Genomic DNA, 23,703 nt, shown 5'->3' with positions numbered 1-23,703 from the left:
CTGAGAGAGAGAGAAGAAAGGATGGGAGTAACCTATGAGTGATCACGGAGAGTAATATGATAACCGACAGTGTTAGAACCAGTGAAAGAAGAGGAGGATGTTAACCGACATAAATCAATTGATTAGGTGTTACAGAACTCATTTGCAACTAGATGCTATCACTGTATTAAAATTGTATTTCATCACATTACACCGAGTTGGTCCTTGGTGCAGGGGTTGGTGCTCCTTGGGTTGGTGCTCCTTGGGTTGGTACCTTGAATCAGTAGGGGTTTGTGCTCCTTTGGTTGGTACTCTAAATCATTGTAATCTATTTTTTCATTGCGAGGCTAGATTGGAGTAGTATAATCCAACAACATTTCTCACCGAGGTTTTTCCCATATTGGGTTTTCCTCGTACATCTGGTGTTGTGGGTTATGCATTTGTGAGTTTGGCTCTTTTGATATCTACAATTATCTTACTGATTTGATTGTTTAGTGTTTAGGTTGTTAACTGGTACTCAAGGCTTGGTTTAAAAGGAAAATATTTTAGGAACCATTGATTCACCCCCCTCTCAGTGGTACATTGTGTTCAATAGTTTGATGATGCAATTCTCTTTAGATGTGATCATGAATATTGAATACAATAGCTTGACAAATGCATGGAAATGAATGACCTAATAAAATACACAGATGCTTGCATGAAGATTGATGTTAATTTTCTTCATGATGCTTGAAATATATGGTGGGATTAAATGTTGCCTTGAATGCTTGAGAACTAATGCTTGGTGGGTGCATTATTGATGGGTTATCGTGGATGGAGACTTAGGTGTAAAATGGATTGATAGGATGTCCTTATATAGGATTCCCTAGGTAAATTACTTATTAGACTAACCTCCAACGGTCAAATGGAGCCATGTGGACCAAAATCCACTGGGGAGGGGAAATGCCCACCCACATTTGAAATGGGCCTTATTTAAGGGGTACCAAAGTGGTATGGTGCCTTGGTTTAGATAGGGGTGCCACAACATGCTTGTATGCCAAAAATAGGACAAGAAACTAAAAAATGAAGGGGGATAGCTCTAGGATGGGTTCCACTTAGTAGTTCCAACATGTGACATCATATTTGGAGTAAAAGGGTCCAAAAAGAGCCTAGGGAGAATGGAGATGGTGCATGCCAAAGTAGGAGTACAAATATGAGGTGTGTATTATACATGGTTACAATTTTTGAGACTACACTTACAACATGGAATGTGATGTTATCACCCATGGACAATTTTTTTGGTTACATTAAATTAAGATCACACCTGAGGATCAACAGAAGATAGAATTTACATGCCCTTAGGGAACTTACTATTTTTTTTGGGTAGTTTCTAAACTGCTAAACTTTCTCAAATTTTTGTTACAAGTTTACCTTCTATAATTAATATAATTTTTTTATTGTTGGAATGTCATGCATTTTGGATTTAAGAATGTTGTAGCTACACATCAAAGGGAAATGACTATCATCTTCCATGATACGATGCATATTTTGATGGAAGACTATGCTGATGATCTACTAGGAAAATCAATAATAAGAGAGGGTCACTTGGATATTCTCAATAGAATCTTCACTAGGCTCAAGAAGTATAAAATGCACTTGAATCCTAATAAGCATGCCTTTTGAGTAACCTCAAAGAAAAGCTTGGGATACATTTAAAAAAAAAATGACATTAAGGTCAACCTTGCAAAAGTTAAGCTATATTGGAAATGCCTCTAATTGGAACATCAATCAACTACGATCACTCTGAGGAAAATTACAATCTATTCATCATTTCATAGCAGAATTAGTTGACAAGTGTCATCCCTTCACACATCTTCTACACAAAAATGTTGCTTTCAAATGGGATGATAGACACCAACAATATTTTTAGATACTCAAGGACTAGCTTATGGCCAATCTTGTCCTCATGCCACCTATTGATGGAAAACCATTGTTTTTATACATATCAACAACAAATACAACATTGGGGGAACTTCTGGCACAACAAGATTATGATGGATAATAAAGGGCTATTTATTACATTAGTTGTACTATAGTGAGATATGATATTAATTATAGCCCTATTGAGTGTAGATATCTTGACATAGTCTTTTATTCATAGAAACTATGACATTATATGATTAGTCACTAAACAAAGCTCATAGAAAAAATGATTCATTGACATACTTACTCAACAAGGCCATTTGTACAAAATGCTTAGCAAACTGGGTCATGATTCTTAGTGAGTTTGATATAGAGTATTGTTGTGTGAAAATTTTGTAAATTGATGAAGGTTCACAAAATCTGTGTTTCATGACAACACATGGGATGATATCTCTCAGAAGGCAAGATATAACCCCTCCTAATTATACGGGAAGACTCCCCCTTTCTACTGCAATTTCTTTCTATTTTTCCTACCTGCTAACTTTACACTAATCCAAGGTACAATAACAACTTAGTCCTCTTCTTTTCAGAACTAGTTATATATAATTCTCTTTTTAGAATAGATTTCATCTCTAAATGACTTAAAACTTGCAGTAATATTAACTAATTTACTTATGAAGTAAAGTGTCCATGAAAGAACAAAGTCTTCTATTACTTCCCTTTTTCTGAAAATGATTAGGGATGGGAGTTAGCACACTTAGGAACACAAAGATTCTTTCAATGTACCGAAATTCCTATCAACCACTGTAACCCAAATATATTGTTATCTCAAAGACTCATGAATATATTGAAAGTTATTCTACTCTAACTAGATAGTTTGTATAACACAAAGACTCCACTTTCTATCTCCTAAATATAATTTTTAGAGATAATTTGTAAAAGGTCAAAGACTTAGAGCAATTATCCCCTTAACCAGTTTCCAATTCTTGAAATTTCAAAGTAACTCAAAGATTACTTGTAAAAGATCAATATACTTTTTAATTTTGAAACACCAAGACTATTTCCAATTTTAATCATTCAAGATCATATGAGACCAATGATATAAGAACATTCATATCATATAAAATATTGAACACAAAACAAAGTTTGAATGCCAAGCTTCTCTCTTTCTTGATTAAATTGCAAATTTACAAAATGAACACCAAGTCTCAATTTGATTTTCACTTTGGCTAAGTTTTGTTGCATAAACAAATATGGAAAAAATATCCTTATTAAAATAATAACCCTCATATATATAGTAGAGGGGTGCAACATGAAAATAGGAAATTATAACTAATTCTATAACCAAGTCAAAAGAAGAGTTCAATTTGACTTAGGACTTGTGCGCTCAACAAGTGCACATGTTCAGTTACAAAATGACATGTGAGGTGTCAATGGACACAATAAAATGGCACTGGAAAAACATAGAAATGATTAAGTGTCATTCCCTTGAGTTGAATCTCACTTCTAGAATTCCTCAATCTTCTGTAAAGCTGTATTCTTCATTTGAATTCTATCAGGTCCCAAGGTGTTCTCGATGATGAATTTGACCCTTGTAATAGAATATTCCAATTTAGTACAACACTTCTTATGTTTATTTAGAAGTGAATCAAGAAAATCTATAATTAATTTAAGATCAAGTAATTTATCAATGGAGGACAAAGAGAAGTCTTCCCTATCAACCTCAACAGTCAAGAGCAAGATAAACTCTTTGATGATTTCATCTTTATTGAGTACCTTTTCATTTTTATCAAGGAAACAATATGGGATTTCAAATATTTTGGCAACAATCTCTATTTTATTATCAACACATTCTTTTTGCACTTTCCTCATATCCTTAACTAGACACTCACGAACATTCATACGGTGCTGGAAAGATTCTCACTACTTGATGTACATGTGCCTTAAAGGAATGACACCATTTTGGATGAGGTTATTAGGATTATAATCTTCAAACTTCAAATAGGCTTCAAACTCCTTTTCTTGCATCTCAAGTTCCTTGGAGAAAATTCCTATGGTATTGTCCACCTTTGTCCTCACAACGTTAAGGTTGTTGAAAATGGTGCAAGCTGAACTCAGGAGTCATGTACCTTGACTTAGCATTCAATCCATCCATTCTCCTATGACTCTTCTCCTTGATGCAACCTACTCAACTCTCTTAACAACTTGGTCATCCAAAGAAGTCTCCACTGGTTCAACAACTTCTCAAGACTTGGTCACTTTGATAGGAATTGAGGTGAGTTTCTTAATTCGTGCCTTAAGCTGATCTTTCTTGACCTTATCTTCATCATATCTAGAAAATAAATCCTCCAAGGTGAATTGAGCATCATGTGCCATAGAATCATGATTTTTTTTTACCAAGATCAATCCTTTGAATGGTATAATATGAATCCTAGACCTGTCCAATGATAACATCTTGAGGAGGAATTGCAATCTCAACATACTTATTCTTATTTTTATCAACTTTTACCATCGAAAAAGTTTTTGTTTTCTTGATTGTATTGGACTTCACAAGAACAAGCTGGCTGAAATCAAAATCTTTAGGAGAAACAACCTATTTCTTTCTTTTAGGTGCATTTGACATTAACCAAGGAGGTAAAGACGCATCATCATCCTCACCAGCTACCATATCCTGAGAGGGATTGATATAATCTTGAATGGTGGTGGTTACTATAGGAGAGATCATGGTAATAACATGGGGAGGATTCTCAAGAGATGATTCATTGGATCTAGGGATTGCTTCATTCATGAATTTATCAAAGTAATCCATCATGGTTGTAGAAACTTTAGTCAATGAGGGAAAATGAAAAAATACATTCGCAATATTGTCACGGGGTGTATCTAGAGAAGACTCACTAGAACTAGTGGAAGATACATGAATAACACTTGAAGGGGAAATACATGTGACCATTGGAGGCTTAGGCTTAGAAGCAGAAACATGAACTTGTAACATAGATGAAAGAAAAGATACTCGAAGTAAGGATTCTTTTTCTTGTGACATCGCTTCTACATCCAATTCATTTTATTCTTGCTCATCCTCCTGTCCATGAATTAACCCTTCTTCAGGATGATCATACTCCTCTTGTTCATTTGATACCTCTAACTCTAAAATTTCTTGAACATTAGATCTTGAAGGTTTTCCTTGAGTTTTAACTTTCTTATACATAACTATAAATTTCAACTTAGGAGCCATTGCCAGAGTAGCGGGATCTTGTTTGTTCTTATCTTTGATCTCTTTCCCATTAGGCCAATAGTATCATCATCAGAAGCAAAAGAGAGAGGTTTAAATTGAACACCATGTAAAGATAACCAAACATTAGTATTCATAAGAATACTCTGAAAAATTGCCTTGATGGAAGTGCACTCCTTTTGTGACCACTGAATAAGAGGAAAAGGAGTAGAAGAAACCTTATTCTTCTCATACATTGGGTCCAAGATATCACCATCTTCCTCTAAATCTTTAGGAACATCGACAAGACCAAATTCCTCAATTTGTTCAATTGTCAGCCGACAATAATAAAGTTTTATTACATCATGCTCAGACCTACAATTAGCCCAAACATCTTCAATCCGATGCACATGTACATAAATATTCTTCAATTTGTTTCTAATTCCTCTGTAATCAAAGTCCTTTCTATATTTAAAGAACCTCATGGCTACTGTTCTCATCTCCTCCTCCATTTCCTTGGCCTTAAAGATGGAATTGATAGAATACCTTCCGATTGAAAGAGAAAATTTCAAGCCTATCTTATGAGAACCTAATTGGGCCTCATGCACAACATTCATCTGACGAGCTAGCTCCATTATTACAATCTTGTTGGAAGGGTATGTAGGAAGCATGAAGCCCTCACCATTTAAACATCCAACACTGATATATGTAAAGGCTAGAAACTGAAGGAACATGCATCCATATTGATTCACTACTTCCCATGTGTGATCAAACACTCTCTTATTATACAAATTCTTATTCAGCATAGCTATATAGTATCCAAAGAAAGCATCGTTCATTCTTCGAAAATGATTACAAATTTCTTGAAGAACCAACTAGGAATAATATTTGTGTAGCTCAATTCGCCTCCTATCGCTAGTAGTAGACAATTCAGGAAAATGTCTCATTGGAGCCATAAATTACACCAAGTAATAAGTCATATAGAACTTAAGTGTACTAGGAACCTTGGTGAGTTGTTCAGAGATGGCATCACTGATATACTTGAATATACCGATACATCCATTTATATAAAGTATTAGAAGTAGGAAGTCCTTTAACTCTACTTAAAGGAGTTATTAAATCATTGACCTCTTCAATGAAGTCACTTCTGGGAAGAGTCTTTGACCATTTTGCAATAGTAGGTCTTGAGGTTTTAAGCCAGTTGTCATTCATATTATGCCTACACTTATATCAATTTCTATCAAAGTAGGCTATAGCTGACTTCATTGTAAAATCAATATACTTCTTAATACTGGGACACTTGAAGAATGAATCAAAGAATTCTTCATCAAGCCTAATCAATTTCTTCCCAGATTCACCCTTCACACTTCTAAAAATTTGGATCAAAATGATTTTCTACTGCCATTACAAATTCAAGATCCTGAGCCGACATGCGAAAAGAAACTACTATTGATAATAGCTTCTATGCCATGATATGAAGGTGGTTTCTTTATTCTTTTATTAAATTATTCTACATCAACATGACCTATCTTTGTGTCTTTGATGTGATCAATATTAGAAGTAACTGAAGAAGGTGGAAAAACTGGATGTGGGTCCTGCTTCTTGAATTTCATCCTTTTTGTTTGGAGAAACCTCTGTCATTGATATAATAATAATACTGCGAGAAAAAGACAATCATAAAAATTATAATAATATATTGAATCAATTCACTTTTGTTCATATGACTTGAACAAATTCTGAAAATAGAGCATTTGAAACAATTAGGTTTTCCAAAAATCCCTTTTCGATAAATTAATATCTCCATGGTAAATTGGATGAAAATCACCATTTACGTGTGCACAATAAATGAATTTTGAATAAATAAATTCAAAAAATTCATTTACAAAATAAAGGGTGAAAAGATGTAATTAGGGGTTTCAAAGTTCTAGATACATTTGGAAAACCCAAGAATAGGTGTAATTCGAGTTTATAAACTTGAATTACACATTTAAAAATATCATGGAAAAGAGGTGTCGGTTGGGCTCATAAATCCACTGAACACTAAAAAGGAAGAACAAAAGAAATGGTGGAGGGTGGGTTTAGAAACCTGCCATACAACATAACATATAAGAATACGATGTCAGGTAGGGTGGTAGACCTGGCATACATCGTTTATGGTGTATGGTGGGCCTATGGCCCCGCCAAACACCATTAATCGCACTGCAAAAACTGGGGGTAAATCATGTGTTGGATGGGGTCACAGACTTGCCAACACCACATCATGGTGTATGGTGGGCCTACGGCCCCGCCAACACCTCAATGAAATGCAAGTAAACAATGTGTGGTTGGGGTCGTTGACCTGCCACATATCACATTGTGGTGTGTGATGAGTCGATAGCCCCACCCACACCATAATGCAGTCAATAACATTTGGTATAATACAAAAGCAAGGTGAGGTCGCAAACCCACCACAAACCAATCAATGGTGCGTGTTGGGCCTATGACCCTACCACAACACTAAAAGGAATTTAGGATCATACAAAACAAAAAATGTGGTAAAAAACCATTGAAATGCATACAAAAATAAAACTAAAGCGTTTCTAAAACCCTAGCAAGAGGAAAAAATAGATACATACCCGAAATGCAAGATCAAATTCTTCTCCCTTCAACCATGAAATCAAATTGGGAAAGATTAAAATGAGAGTAAAAAGAGATAAATAAGTCTTAAAAACTGAGGTATAAGACTCCTAAACCAATTCTTCCAATGAGCCACAAATAACTCAAAGAGTAATAAATGAGTGCAATTCGGGTTTATAAACCCAATTTGCACATATGAGGTGTAAATCGAGTCTATGAATCCAATTTATACCAAAAATGCCTAACTTAGTGTAAATTGGGTTTGTAAACCCTATTTACACCTAGACTTCACATAAAAGTGAATAAGTGTAAAACATGGGAAAAGCACGCTTATGAGGACAAAAATGTCTTGTAAACTGAACCATAGAGTAGAAAAAACCACAAATGAGCAAAAACTTGTGGGGCACCCTCATTTTTTGCTAACACTAAAAACGAGGATAACAAGTATGTTGAAAGAAAAGGTATGAAAGGACAAGTCATAGAAGATCAACTCGTAGAGGCACCTGTGGTTGATGATTATCCTTTGGTTTTTGATTTTCTAGACAAGCCAATCATTTTTTGTCACCACTTCATAATTATGGAAGCTATACTTTGATGGGTCATTCACACAACATGAAGTAGTTGCAGGTATTTCACTTGTACACTTGAAGGGGATTGCATTTATAGGTCATATTGGTTAGAATTCTCCTGCACAAACAACATTGCAGAGTATGAAGCACTTATTATAGGACTTAGAATGGCTATGCAATAGAAAATACAAGAGATACATATCTATGGTGAATCCTAGTTGGTAGATTATCAAACAAAAGATGATAAATTAATGTGCTACAAGAACATGGTTGATGGATTTAAGAAGTATTTCATGCAGATCAATTTTGAGAAAATTCCAAGAGTTAACAAGAGAGTTGCAAATGCTAAGGCTACCATTTCTTCCCTTGTTGATATACCATAAAATTAAATACATTATGAGTCCATGGTAGAATATCTCTCGATCCCTGTTTATGAGGTCCCTTCATTTGAGATCATCTATCAAATTGTTGGTCCCAATTCCTCTTGGTATGATGACATTTACAATTACCTTCATAATGACATCCTCCCACCTAACATTTATAGCAACGAACACCACACATTCAATTCACCAAACCTCCCACTACGTAAATAATTTCTAGCATCATGTATTAAAGAGGTCACGATGATGCTTTCCTTAGATGTCTAGAGTGTGAGGAAGTTGAAACTACAATGTAAGAAGTTCATGAGATTATAAGTGGGGATCACTCTAGTGGTCCAACCTTGACAAAGAAACTTATTAGGATTGGATACTACTAGCCCACTATGGAGAAGAACACCTATGACTTTGTCAAGAAATACAAGCAATGTCAAATTCATGGAGACAATACATGTAATTGTGTTGGAATCAATGAACACTGAGAGGGGGGATGAATCAGTGTTTTACAATTTTCAAACTTGCTAATCTGATTCTTAAACCACCAGATGCATAAGAAAGAAAACAAAGCACAAAAACATAAATCAATTAACCACACAACCATAACACCAAGATTTTTACATGGTAACCTAGAAAGGAAAAAACCACAATGGGATTTGAACCCACAATATTATTATAATGTGGCCAAAAGTATGATAATATTACATAAGGGGAATGCACTTGCATTCAGGCACACTACCTAGAGCTCACTGATCAATTACAAACATGGCTACAACCCGGAGGAAGGCTCACTGTCTTACAAGATATTATAATTGATTACAATTATAAATGAACTAAAGTATAGCATCTAACTATGCCAAAATGTAGTTCCGGTTAGGCTCATATTATCTTCTGCAATTGATCTGACTTCTTACTCTATTTTCTTGCTTTGTCACTCACCGAACCACCAAAACCTTCAATCACATTCTCCAATCTTGCAAAGCCGCTCATACAGATTCTGTTCACTCATAACATACATCAAAATGATCAACCAAATAGATCTTATATATCTACACCAACAAAATGAATCATTAATCATGTCAGCTTCTAAAAACCGCATAACACACAACATGAAACGTGTATTACCAAGTCGTCTCAATCCATCCACAAATTCAAATGTTGACCAAAACATGAACTTAATAAGATTCCCACAAGTTAGCCCAATCATCTTGAACATAAAACCAATCACCAAAATCGTCCCAAAATAGCTTTGTTCTAACTGAATTACAGGATATCGAACCTCTAAACTTGCTCATGAATCAACAACAAATATCAGGATCACAGGATAAGCTGAATCGAATCTCGAATCATCTTCCTTAATCACCGCAACCAAAATTACACCAAAATCAAGATGTGCACCATGATCTCATGCTTTACCGGTTACTGTGTTCCACGTTCCAGACTTATGCCTAATGAATAAAATGACTTCCAATAAACCAATTCTATGTACACCGGTGTGATCTGCAAACCAAGTTGCCATCAATGACAACCCCTAAGCATCTATCATGCACAAATATTCACTAGAACAATGTCTATTGCCAACAATCTCCCCCTTTGGCATTGATGGCAATAGTGTGAAAAATGAAATATACACTTAAGACTGCAAAACTTCAAAACTTCAAAATTTCGAACCCACCAAGAATATACAAGCTCCCATTGAGAATTAGCACCATTTTTCACTTTGCTCTCTCCACCTTTGACAACAATGCCAAAGATAAGAATCTGCCAAAAATGATATACAAAGATATGTACAGTTGCTCACAAAAACTTGAATATGTCTACAAAAATTGTCCGAAGGACAACAAATGTTTATCCCATGCTTTCTACAGACTCTCCAAAATGCTTATCATTCCATTGAAAAGGTAAGAAAGCATTTCTACTCCTCTTCTATCTGTCAGAACATTTGAATCCTGAGCATCCTGTACATCCTGCATACTGCTCATCAAAGAATCTATCCGGGGAGTGATAAGAATCCTCACTTCAATTACTCTACTCAAAACTCTTTCCTTTTCATGATTTACTCTTGATCTTATCTAATATACTCAAAACTTGGGGTTCAAAATTGCTATCCGGGATTGATTGAGTTGCGTATGACTAAGATATGCTAGCTAGTTGGCCTTCATATTCTTTAATTTTATTGTCAATATCTATGGTGAATTTTGGTAAAATCAGAAATGATTTGTATATCCTACCACCTTCATCCAAAGCATCTTGGATACTTTTCATAGAAGTAACTAAGGTTACCCTATCATCCTCGGTCATCTTCAATTTTTTTTAACCTCGTAGCATTACACTGATTCAAAAATTTAACATCTGCTACTTTCTCCAAAAGATTCAAAATGAGATCCTACAATACTCAAAAAACCCTTAATCTTACTAGAGGGATCATATGAGTTCAGTTTGAAAGATGGCATAATTTTCTCCAACATGTCTCCTGCCAATGTTATTAATTCCTTGTATGTTGAATGTGACTTAAGCAAGTCCTCATTGGCTTTATCTTGTGAGAGATTTTCCAACTTTAGTTCTTGAATAGGAGACAAAGATCTCAAGTCAATCGGCCCTTGACCAAAATCATCTGAATTAGTAGCAATTTGTTTCCCTTTGGTAGGTATAGTGTCTCTTGCCACTTTTGGCGGAGCTTGATCTGTTTCCTTCTCTCCTTTCTCCTTTTCTGCAATCTCTGCATTCTCATCCTTTTCACCTTCCTCACCATCATCCTTATCCTTATCCACATCAATTGTCTCGTCAACTACCTTTTCTTCAATTTTTGGAGGATCTTGTACAGCTTCACCAGAGATATCAACATTAGCATTATCATCATCAACTCTAGTATGCACCTTGGGCTGCTCTTCCGGAGTTTCTTTAACAGATGATTGATCCTTTTTCTTGTCAGGAACAACTGCATGAACATCCGAAATAGATGTGTCCTGAGATGGCTCTTTCAGATTCACATCAATTATTTTATCTATCAAAAATTGTTTCAAAATTGTCTCAGTTTCCTTAGTCACCTCATATATCTTGCCGAGAATAAGCTTATTTACTCTCTTATTTATTTAGAATCTATCCTTGGAAAACTTTAATAATCTAATAAATTCATCTTTGGAGATGACATATGATAAGTTTACTACTACATACTCTTTTATCCTTTCATCCTGTAGACTAGCTGTATGCCTCCTCGCATCCAAAATGTCATACAAGATTTTAGGAATCATGGATGATAGTTCTATCAATGCTTTACTATAGATATCCATGTATTCAACAACTGCTTCCTCAATTTCTCTCTGATCTTTATCATAAAAAAATTCATTATATATAGGCACATTTTTCAAATTCCCATCCTTAAGAATTTTATCAATTAACTCTTTCAAGGTCAATGGGGGAACAACTTCAAATGTACCTTCAATTTTATTGGATTTGAGAGCTGCATCCAATTCTAACTTCTTCTTCTTGCTTGCTCTATCTTTTCTGGATGACTCAGGTTCTGCTCTTGACTAGGTGCAGGAGCACCCAGGAAGACAAGGTAGAGCAAGGTCACTGATAGGACCTATGGAGGATTTGATGAAAAATGAAAACAAAAAAGAATGTAACATGGCCATGTGAGCCATAAAATGTAGTGAAATGCAATGTAATGGTCAAAAAGTGTAAAATTACCATTTTGAGCAATTAGGCCTAGAAAAGGCTAAAATTGGGTTTTTGGGGTAGAAGTTTGTTTAGGTGGATAAAATATGTTTATAAGGTCATCTAATGACCATTTTAATGTTTTAGAAGGTTCAGATATAGGTTTGGAAAGTTGACATACATAGTTGTCAAACTTGACAACTTTGGAGCAACTTTTTGTTGTCAAAAAGTTGTCAAGAATGCAAAAAGTTGTCATAAGTTAGTTATAAGTTGGTTTTAGGTTGGATTTAAGCCTAGAAGGAATTGAGGGTTATAATGGATGTAATTGAATCATTTTGGGGTTGTTGGTAAAGGTGGTTTTTTTGGGTTTGGAGTTTTGAAGCAATAAAAATCTAATTTTCATGTGTATTTTCCAGGTTTCCACGTAGAACAGTCTGATTTTCCATTGTTTTGAGTGCTTTTATGAATTATTTTTCATTACTTCATGGTTTGAGATGTTTCTATAATGAACTATGTTTATTTTGGCTTTGGTTTTAAGTGTTTGGGTTTGTTTTGGTGAAGATGTCTTACTTCTTGTGAAAACAGTCATATCCTTGCCCTAGGGTTAATAGTGAGCATGAAAATGTTTTATATTTTATTTCTAGATTTATCTAACCCCACAAATGGGTATTATGGTGTATTATATTGTATATTTTCATAATATTTGGTTTCAGGAGGCCATGCACAAGATGGAATGTGCATTGTGGGAGTAAAGGTCTGAAATTTTAGGGGCAAACTGTTGCAGAAAATACAGTCCTAGTACGGGGGATATATCTCACATTTACACCGTTGGATTTTTCTGAGTTTTGGATATGTTTTGTATAACCAAGTTACAAAGAATTTCACCGAAGTGATCAAATAATTTTTTTCCGTTTAAAAAGTTATGGGTGATTGTATAAGGGTCTATCAATATGGCAGCAAGGTGGTAGTTTTGCAATGATTTTTCTTTGTCAATGCATTGAGACAGTTTGTAAAGTCTCAAAGGGTCATGTTTCTCTTGATTGAGTATTATGACACCATTTGTGTCAACTTGATCATCAAATAGTCTTGTATTGTTAAGTTTGAGATGGGTCCTTTGAAGCCTCCGCATCATGACTTCTTTGATTGATGGGCTCCACTAGATTGTGGTTTCTTCACCACTCTAGTATAGGTGGATGTCTTCTTCACCTCTTTCACTGCTTCATCAGATTCAGTCTCTATGTCCTCGGTAGTGGAGACAACATACACTCTTTGGTGTTTTTCCTTCTTCCTTTTCTCTGCTCCATCAAATGATGTTGTTGTTTGAGACTTGGATGGAGCAATGGGCTTCTGAGCATTGAAGGTAGGTGCAGACTGAGACTGTCTGGGCTTGGCCTGCTTGGGAGGAGTGGGAACAAGTTTTGACTTCTTGGGATTTACCATGCCCTCCTCCTTTAGTATGTTTCATTCTCTTTCCCTTTGCACAACTTCCTTAGATATACCCATTTGTTCTTCTAGCTCCTCAACCTCCTTTCTTACTTTCCTCTTCCTTGCTAACTCCATGAATTTCTTATGCAAGTATAAGTCTTTTTATTTGTATGTACCAAGCCTTTCCTCCTTATCATCCACCAATTTAATCAACAAGTAGTGAGAATATGCATCAAGTGTGTTTTCATCTGCCTCATATCCCATGGGCATGATCCAAACAGTTCTAGGCTCAACTGCCTCCATGTGACATTGGTCCTTATCAACCATAAAGCAAATGATATTTTCATATTTCTCAACAATTTATTTCTGGACCCTCTCTCTGCTTTGCATTTTTGCTTGAAAAGATTTGAAATATCCCCCAAAGTAGATTTCTATGTAACTATGTCACCTAGACCCTGCAAACCTTCCTTTATTTGAACTACCACTGATTTATCATAAGCCCATTGAATCTTTCCAATATTGGGGATTTCATTTAAGAAGTACAATGCCAAGCAAAAAATCAAGGGACCAAATTTGAATACATGTTTCTTGTCTTGTTTTATCTTCTTCAGATTTCTCAATAATTCACTGAGAAGTACTGCACATATATCATACCATTTGTCTTCCTTAAGCATCTCATAGGCTGCAAATATAGCGGTACTGGATACAAAGTTCTACCTGCTAGATTGATATGCCTTGTATCCCATTATTGTCGAGGAAAATATTACATCATTCTCTATAATATCACTTATTCTCATTGACCGACTATCATGTTGGGATCTGGTAACCTTTGTTACCTTTGTGTTCTGGACTTTCCTCAATCCGTGGATCTTATCGGTTGCATTCAAACATGTAACTACTTGAATGGATTTCTTGGTGATCTTGTGAGGTTGGTCTAACCATATGAACTCATTGTGGATTTGGCTCAGAATGTACCTTACCCATATGGGCTCATTGAACATCAGGAAATGAAGGAATTGGATGAAACCCTTGTCCTCCAATGACTTGAATTCTGGCTTCAGATTTCCAAATCCATCATCATGTGTTTTGTGTAAAGTGATAGCATATCTGCATTTCCAATCTCTTCAATGTTAGAGTGGATGTATGCCCTAATGTCTTTGTTATGAAGCACTCCATACGAAACCAAGGAAAAAACACCTCCTGGATAATCTTCAACAGATTTAAATGGATGCCTCTTGAATACAGGCCTTGCTCTCTCAGTAATTTCAACGACAAGTAAAGTTGCAACACTAGATGTAGATGCCATTTCAAAATTAGGGTATGCAAAATTAGCTTGCAAATGGATAAATACCTTTTGATTTTCAACCAAATGCAAGGAATCTTTGAATGATCGCTTCAAGTTTGGATTTTGCTGTTATATCTCTTTCACTCAACTGCTCTACTCTTACTCTTCATTCACAATGTGAAGAATGAAAGATTGAAATGCCCCTTATCTTTCGAAAACCTAACTTTTAAGTTGTAATAAATGCACAACCCTAAAGGCTTCCGGATACCCTTCATCTACAAGAATTCATCACTGGATACTTAAACCGTCATGAAATCTTCCAGATATTATCTGCACAGCTAATCTCCATCATCTTCAACCATCCTTGACTGGTTACAGATCTCTGAAAGGGGGTTTGTAAAGATATTCATAAAAATCTCCCCCCTAAGGCAAAAATTCCTTAGTTACCGGATGAGGTTCCAACACCGGAGTCAAGGGTGGAGCCATTCTGCACATTTGAATCTTCCTTTTTAACCCATATCTTCTTATGTTGATCTGTGATCTCTTCAACTTTATATTTTCCCTTTTCATCTGATTTACTCTTGTCTACTAGAGCATTCTTGCTTCTGCAATTTCTTGCAATGTGATTGGGTTTGTTGCATGCATAGAAAATAACATTTCTATGCATAGGCTTGAAGTTCATATGATTTGGTCTCATCCTGCATTGGTTAGAAATGTGCCCAAACATTCCACATGTATAACATCTCTTATTTTGAAAATTATTTATTACTGTTTTGCACATGTTTGACTTATGACCATAGTTGTTGCATATGAAACATTGACCGATAAAGGTTGAACCATTATTCATCACATTATTCATCATCCCATTATTCATCCTACTTCTGCATTGACTTTCCATATGACCGAATTTTCCACAAACAAAACATTTACCATAGAATTTATAGGCATTAGGTTGTCTTACCGAAGATTTCTTGTTCTTATGATGATTGCTCTAACCAGAACTGGAGGATTCTCCTTTCTTAAATCCAAGTCCTCGCATATCTTTTCCATGTCTCTGACTTTCTAGCATCTCATCCAACTGGGCTGAACCGACTTTGAATTTTTCTTTGTACTCATTTATAGTAGAGAGCTCATCTCTCAGGAGTATGATCTGCCTTTCAAGTTCTTGACCATCATTCTTTGTTTGCACCAATTCAAGCTTCAACTGATCAATCTCATATGTCAATCTGCAACAGTCATCAGATCTGTCTTTCAATGATTGAGTTAGGGTTTCTTCATTCTTCTTTCAGTCTTCTATGTCCTTTGTCAGCTTCACTACAATGGATTGCATCTCATTTTTCAGGATTGCATTCTCTCTAGCAAGCTTCTCACATTCATCTATCTTGTCTTGTAGAACTTGATTGTCAATGCTTTGTTATTCTTTCTCCTTCAGTTTATTCTGATGAACTTATAAGGCACTAAGAGGGGGGGGGGGAGTGAATCAGTGATAGTAGAAACAATACAAATCTGATTATCAATTTCACCAACTTAAAACTCAATAAGCATGTAAGAAATAACACCAAGTATACAATCACCACATAAAGCATAAACCACATGACACAAGAGTTTATACGTGGAAAACCCAAATGGGAAAAACCACGGTGGGAGTTAGTTCCCACAAGATCCACTATCTGCAGTATAGAGATCTGACTGGTTAAGGTCTACAACACCCGGTTAGGGGCACATGAGTGTCTAAGCCCGGTTAAGAGCTTTACAAAAAGGCCCGTGAGGACCAGCCCTACTAGGAGCTACCCAAGTTACTAGGATTTGCAAACACAAGTTATTGTGTCACCTGGTTAGAGGATTTAATGATCAGACCTATTAGGATCTGACTACACCTTGTTAAGAGTGACCTTGTAAGAGGATTTTTTTGTTGCAACTATTAGGGAGACAACAAGTACAAATGATCTTAGTATAACACCTTCAATTTTTGATAAGATTTGCTTCAGAACATTAAAACATCACATAGACTTCATCTCTCAACTCCTTTGATCATCACACTATCCGAAATACAAAATTCGCTCATTATTTTTCACACTATCAAGCTCATATATATATATATCCTTTCATACCTCATCACACCTTTAAAATCCTCATAAGGTCAGCTAGAACCTTGTTACAATTTCCTAGGTTCAATGCATCTAGAAAATCTTTCATTGTACGCTTTAGTTATGTTAGCCACCGACATAACAAATCCAGTTTTGTGTCATATTACCGATTTGAGTGTTTTTCATCACTACCGGTTAAGTCTCCATCAATTAATCTGTTCTGTCAAATAAATCTCGTTCACCTGATCGAATCAACACATATGGTCATGAACATATCTTCATTTGATAGTCTTCAATGCTGTTGTAAAACCGCTGCATCTCAATCTTCATGATTTTCACATACCGTTTGTTGGAATATAAGATTGTCAGTCTTTTACCGGTTGAAGTCCTAAAAAACCAGTTCTGATAAAATCTGTCTCTGATAATCAGTTAAGCCTTGTCGGTTGAACTGTAGGACTTAGATAACTTAAAGAAACATAGTTGCCTTCAAGGACAACATACAACATAGTCATCATACATAAATCTAATCTCTATGCACAACAAACATAAATCGGTTGCATCAAGAAAACACACATTACCAGTTTAGTTCAAATGATCAAATGCCAACAATCTCCCCCTTTGGCATTGATGGCAACTATTAGGAAAATTTTGTCAACCAAGTGTGCAAAACAAAAATTAACTTCATGACATACACTCCCCGTTAGCAATTGAATGCTATTACAAAAATAAAATCATTATCCCCCCTTAACAGTACATAATTTTTTTTGACTGGACTCTTAACTATTACTCCCCCTTTGACAACAATGCCAAATAAAGAAGTAAAATACATACACTACATCAAAAAATTTCATCAAAATTGCATGTATATATAGAGATAAAAGTGTTAATGTCTTTACAATACAATTCTCAAGAAAACATCACTGAAATGAAACTTCAACTGTTTTAGATTATTGTCCTAAATTTCTAACGGTGTCTTGGTAATCTCAACATGTGTCATTATTTGTGCTGCGAACTCCTCCATAGCATCAACTGTAGTCATCTCTGGAGTAGCCAAAATTGCCTCTAACTCTGTGAATTCTCTCTAAAGAATATCTTCTTTGGGAGGTAGTTGAGTCTGGAGTTCTTTCAGTGATCTGACCCGTTTCACTTGCTCATGTTCATATAGTTCTAACTGGTGTTGTAAATCAACAATATTTTTACCAAAAGTGATTACTGAGTCCTATACCAGTGTGAATGTTTCACTTAAATTTTGTATCTCCTTCTTAGTATCAACTCTCTTCTTTCTCAAGTCAGCACAAAATAGTGAAAATTAGGAGATAGTAGCCAAAATCTTACAACCGGTTTCCAATCTGGTTTTCAACAAATATTTATTCACCGTTAGGGATACTTTGCCTTTATCTATTTCAACCATTAACTATTCTCCCCTTTTCTTCTTGTAATAATTTTCAACATAAATGTATGCAGCTTCTTCAAGGCTTTTAAGCTGTTCATCGACATTAACAACTAATTTTCCAAGTTTGGCAATAGGGGTAGACAAATGTTCTATATCAGTCTCCGGTAGGAGACTTGACAAAATATCAACAACGGTCCTTATATTCTCTTCTTTTGTTTGTTGTTCCTTCAATAATTTATTTTGTGCACGGAATTGCATTACAGTAGCAATCTCCATTAAATCTGAAGAACTCAAATTGTCCATATTAATAGGACCTTGAATGCTCATGGAGTTAGCATCATCATCATCATCATCATCTATTGTTTTCTTCAGTTTGGATTTAGGAGGTACCTCAAGAGTTGTCTTTATTTCTTCAATTCTCCTCTCCTCTTCCACCTTTTGTATTTTCTTCTCTTCCTCCTTATCTTTTTCTGTCTTCTCTTCATTAGTGGTGTCCTTGACCGGTTACGGATTTTCAATAGTCTGTTATTTCACCGGTGCTTCCTCTTTCTTATCAACTGTATCCTTTTGATTATCCTCAATAGCAACATTTACATTTGCATCTACACTTACATTGACTGGTGCAATCTAAGTCTTTGTTGACTGTGGATTCACTGGTTGCTTAGTTGAGCACTTTTTTTTGTTGCTTTCTTTTCATCTTTGTTTTCTTCCTGTTCCTGATGAGTTTCAAACATCTATACATCAACTTCAAAAACATCTACATTGTCAGCAGTGTTAGCAACATTATCAACATCACTGGTATCATCATCTGTTATATCTACCAATTCAGTATCAACAGGGTCATTGTACATGTACTTGTTGTCAGGTTCAAAATATGTGATCTTTACACCTTTATTAAGTTCTTTTGACTTTGGCTTTTGGGAAGTATCCTCCTCAACTTGTTCATCCTTTTCCTCTTATTCATCGGGGATGAGACCTAAAGCCTTTTTCATCAAAATCTCAGTCTCTTTTTGAACTGATTCGGTCTCTCCAACAAGCATTCTTGTTAATCTTTTATTTGATCTGAACAATGCTTTTGTATTAACCTTTATCTGTTCAATTTCCTCTTCAATTGCTTCTAGTTGCAAGTGTTTAAGTGTATAATCAATAAATCATTTATGTAGGCTAATTTCCCCTTGCCACCTTGCATCATTCAAATTATATAAAGAATCTATAATTTGCCCTTGTAATTCAATCAGGGCTCTGCTAAACTTGTTCATACTAAATATAACTGCATCTTCAAATTCTCTTTGTTGGCTTTCAGACAAAAGCGTAAACAATACGTTCAAACCTTTGTATATCCCATACTCCTTAATTATTTGAACCATTCTAGTGAAAGAATCTTCAAATGTCAATAGTTCTTAGATGCTTTACCTTTACCAATAGTCTTCTGTTTCTTAGCACTTTCCCTTAGTGCTCTCTTATCTTCTTCAAATTCTGTCTCCTCTACATCTGCCACCAGTATATGAGCCTTTTCTTGTTGGCTTGATGATGATTGTAATGAATTCATCATATGTTATCATTGATGAAACACATACACACACATATGTTTATATTGTCTACCGGTGTAACTTCAAGTTGTTTACACTACAATCAGTATACTAAAGGTTTATTTCTAACCAGTACTTGGCGACAACTGGTATATGCATGAAGATGACCACTTGGTTATATGTGTCTCAACATCAACATGAAGATCTAGCGGAGACTATCTCGGAAGCGTCAAGGACAAGCAGTTTAACTCTAACTGGTATTAGGTGTTCCAACCGGTACTCATAGATTTTGTGATGAGTTATCCCCACCGACAATTTTTGGTAGTATTTTTGTGATGAGTTATGATCACTTGAACAGATACACTGCACCTAGGTAACTGTGTTATGATTTCTTGTGGCCGACATGAAATCTAAATATCTATATATTGACATCACAATGAATTATTTTATATGAGCGAAAGTGATATGCTATGTGTGAAAAGACAAAAGTGTTAAGTTGCAGAGTATATTGAGAAGCAGTGTTGAATATGCTTAAAAGGATCTGATCAAGCAAGTATTTTGCTACTCAAACAGATCAAACCAATCCTGTTGTCTTCTAACAATTACAACAAAATTAAAATCCCCTAACCGAGTAAGCTCTAACAAGCTTCATTGTTCAAATCCTTTAACAAGGTGATCCATTAGTTTGGATTTAGAAATCCTCCACCGAGGTTATGCCTAATAGGGTACTACCTTTCACAGGGTATAAGTTTTTAATCAAGAATTGGGATCTCTAACAAGATTCGCTCCTAGCAGAGCACTTTGTAGACCTTATCCGGTCAATTATCTATTACTGCAGATAGTTAACTTATGAGTTCCATCTCGCTGTGGTTTTTACCTATCTGGGTTTTCCATGTATAAATACTTGTGTTATGGTGGATGTCACTAATTCATCCCCCCTCTCAGTGCTTTTCAAGTCCATCAATTCATATAAGAGCCTAACTTCTTTGAAGCCTAATCACTTAGAAGGAAGCCTTGAAACCACCATGGGGGACATGAGCTACTTTGAGATGGCTAGAGAACTTGAAGCTAGTAGAAATGAGCTTGAAACCCTAAGGGTCAAACTGAAAGCCCCACAAGTCAAAAGGAGAGAGTTAACTGAACAAATGTTAGAAATAACTGATAATAGTTCTTCAGATGAGGCCAATATTGATGCTTTAGTCGAGAGGTTAAAAAGTTAAACAGTGAAAAGCTAAATCCGAGGAGAGAGCTAGAAGGTCTTACTATCTACATGAGTTAGAAACTGGAAGCCAAAAGAGTTGTTGAAGATCTTATCAAGGAAAGAGATCATGAGATTGCCAAGATCAAGCGAGATAAAGCTACCTTGAATGAGCATTTGAATGCTGAAAGAGAAGAAAAGGGGAACTTACAGCTAGATCTTGAACTAGCATCATCTCTGAGAGAGAACCTATCAAAACATAATGAAGATCTCACTAAACAGCTTACTGAAGCTAATGAGAGACTGGAAAAGTTCAACAAGAGTTCTGCCTTGCTAGATGAACAAATCCAATCGCAAAGGATGAAATGTGATACCTCCGGACTTGGTTTTAACACATATGAGAAAGGAGAATCATCTGGTACAAAGAGCAACACTCTTAAGAACAAATCTGCTCCTAAGGTCAAAAAGCCTACCGGTAAGAAGGTCTTTAAACTTGTTTGTTTTGTTTGCCATAAACTTGGTCACACTGCAAATGTTGGTAGAGACAAACCTAACAGAAATGCAAGCTACAATACTAATGCTAAGTATGTGTCTAAGAAATTTGAAGGTCATTGCTTCACATGAAAAATGTATGGACATAGATCAGTTGAATGCAGATATGGAGCAAATAACCTTGTGCCTCACATGCATCCAAGACCAAATGGAAACTGGATGAGAAATTATGATAACTGGAGAAATATGAACTGACAAAGACTCTACAACAATTGGTTTAGTCCATTTGAGATGGAAAAGGTAACAGATGTCATATGCACTATCTATAACAACTTTGGTCATGTGGCTATGAATTGCAGAAGAAGAACTAGGAGAGGTAATGCAGGACCTTGGAGATCAACTGGCATGGCTTTCTATCACTATCATAAACTGGGACATATAGCAAAATTATGTAGATCCAGGAAGAGAAAACCAGTCAACCCTTCAAAAGATCAGAAAGGCAAGCAAAAGGTCAATATTGAAGAAACAAGAGAAGAAATGAATCGAATGTGGAAGAAGAAGAAGAGTGATGATTCACCTGTAGAACAAATTATTCCTTCACCCAGTGAAGAGAACCTTACACCATTGAATTAAGCCTTTTGAATATGGCTAAGGGGAGCTTAACGGTAAATCCACCTCCGGACCCCTTGAAATGAATGACCAGTAAGTGAATTTGAATGCATGAAATTTTGATAACTTTTTGTCAATTGGTTATCAACTGGTTTTTTCCTTGAGCGATGAAACTAGGGTTTGTAACCCTAATGGGAGAGCATTTAATGTAGTAGGTAAAAAGGATAAAAGTGAGTTTTCACTTTTTTATTTTTACCCTAACGCATTGAGAAAATATTTTTGAGTGCTTGCAGAGCCTAGAAGAGTTTGTTAGTTGATTTCAGTTGAAGTTGCATTAAGATTTGTGTGTTCGAGCTAATTTGAAGGTTGGAGAGGATAGAAATGGTGTGCACTTGGGACATTCAACTGGTAAACGAGGTAGCATGTGCGAAATAAGGTATTTATTGAAATTCTTGCTGCGAAATCTAGTTTATCTGAAATGGCATCGTCTTCAAAGTCAGTAGGGAAATTAATGATCACATCTGAACCTATGGAAGCTGTAAAAGCAGATAAGATAGTGTCATATAATGCATTATCACAAGTTCCTAGTGGTGTCGCAGTCAAGGGAGATTTGTCTAGCTATATTGATTGCAAGATTGAAGATCTAGGATCACTGTCAATATATACTCAGTTGAAATCACTTTGTGATGAGAACGGGAAAATTCAAACAGAGTATATTAGGGTTTTTGAGAAAGGTTTTCACAATGTCACTTACTTTCTTGAAGATTTTGAAGAAGAGCATATCAAAATTATCTTGAGTCGGGTTCGTGGTGAGAACATGTACTTAGAAAGAACACATACAATAACCAAGGAAGCCATTCAGGTTGTAACTGGTTTTTACTCAACCGGTGAGGTACCTGTGTTGAGGCGTATTTCAAAAGAGATAGTATACTCCCTAACCAGATCAACATCCGGTAAACAAGATTTTTCTGTCAACAATATCAGGGATCCAACAATGAAATTGGCATCTATGGTTATTGGCTACCGGGTATTTTACTCTAGTAGACTAAATAATGTTCCATCTGCAGCGGTGCATACTACTTACAGGATGATAACTGAAAATGCTAATTATGACCTATGTGATGCCATAAGGAACCAATTAACATTAAATCTTCAGTCTATCAAGAAGGACAATAGTCTAAAGTTTAAATATGGACAGTTATTGATCGGGCTATTCTTTTATTTTCAGAATTTCCTACCAGGAATCGAAGATCTTGAATGGTCTAAGGATGTACCGGTATCCGCTCAGATCAAGAACACCATCAAGGCTATGAAGAATACTTTCTCTGCTGCTATGAACAAATACTTCAATGAATTTGAGAAGAAGATGAGCATGAGAAT

At 35.6% G+C, this 23,703-nt stretch overlaps 1 protein-coding gene across 1 annotated transcript; it reads right to left on the bottom strand.

Annotated features, from left to right (window-relative positions):
- Positions 1-6,643: 6,643 nt before the first annotated feature.
- On the bottom strand, positions 6,644-13,745 carry LOC131858338 (uncharacterized). The gene is made up of 4 exons (XM_059211550.1): positions 13,512-13,745; positions 11,312-11,704; positions 10,324-10,409; positions 6,644-6,746 (listed from the first exon to the last, which is right to left on the bottom strand). The coding sequence occupies exons 1-4, from the start codon at positions 13,743-13,745 to the stop codon at positions 6,644-6,646; spliced, it is 816 nt and encodes a 271-aa protein (XP_059067533.1).
- Between the last annotated feature and the right edge of the window lie 9,958 nt (positions 13,746-23,703).

This window comes from Cryptomeria japonica, chromosome 9 (genome assembly GCF_030272615.1).
Source record: "Cryptomeria japonica chromosome 9, Sugi_1.0, whole genome shotgun sequence".
Lineage (NCBI taxonomy): Eukaryota > Viridiplantae > Streptophyta > Pinopsida > Cupressales > Cupressaceae > Cryptomeria > Cryptomeria japonica.
The sequence above is the reverse complement of the archived record's forward strand: the minus strand, read 5'-3'. Positions and strand labels throughout refer to the sequence as shown.

What these genes read in the sequence shown, in the direction of transcription:
- LOC131858338 (XM_059211550.1), bottom strand. Translation starts at nt 13,745, where the DNA reads ATGGTAAATCCCAAGAAGTCAAAACTTGTTCCCACTCCTCCCAAGCAG. An exon ending in CTGATGAAGCAGTGAAAGAG is followed by an intron (nt 11,705 to 13,511) that starts GTGAAGAAGACA and finishes ATTCTCGGCAAG; the next exon opens with ATATATGAGGTGACTAAGGA. An exon ending in TGGGAGCTTGTATATTCTTG is followed by an intron (nt 6,747 to 10,323) that starts GTGGGTTCGAAA and finishes TTTTTCTCGCAG; the next exon opens with TATTATTATTATATCAATGA.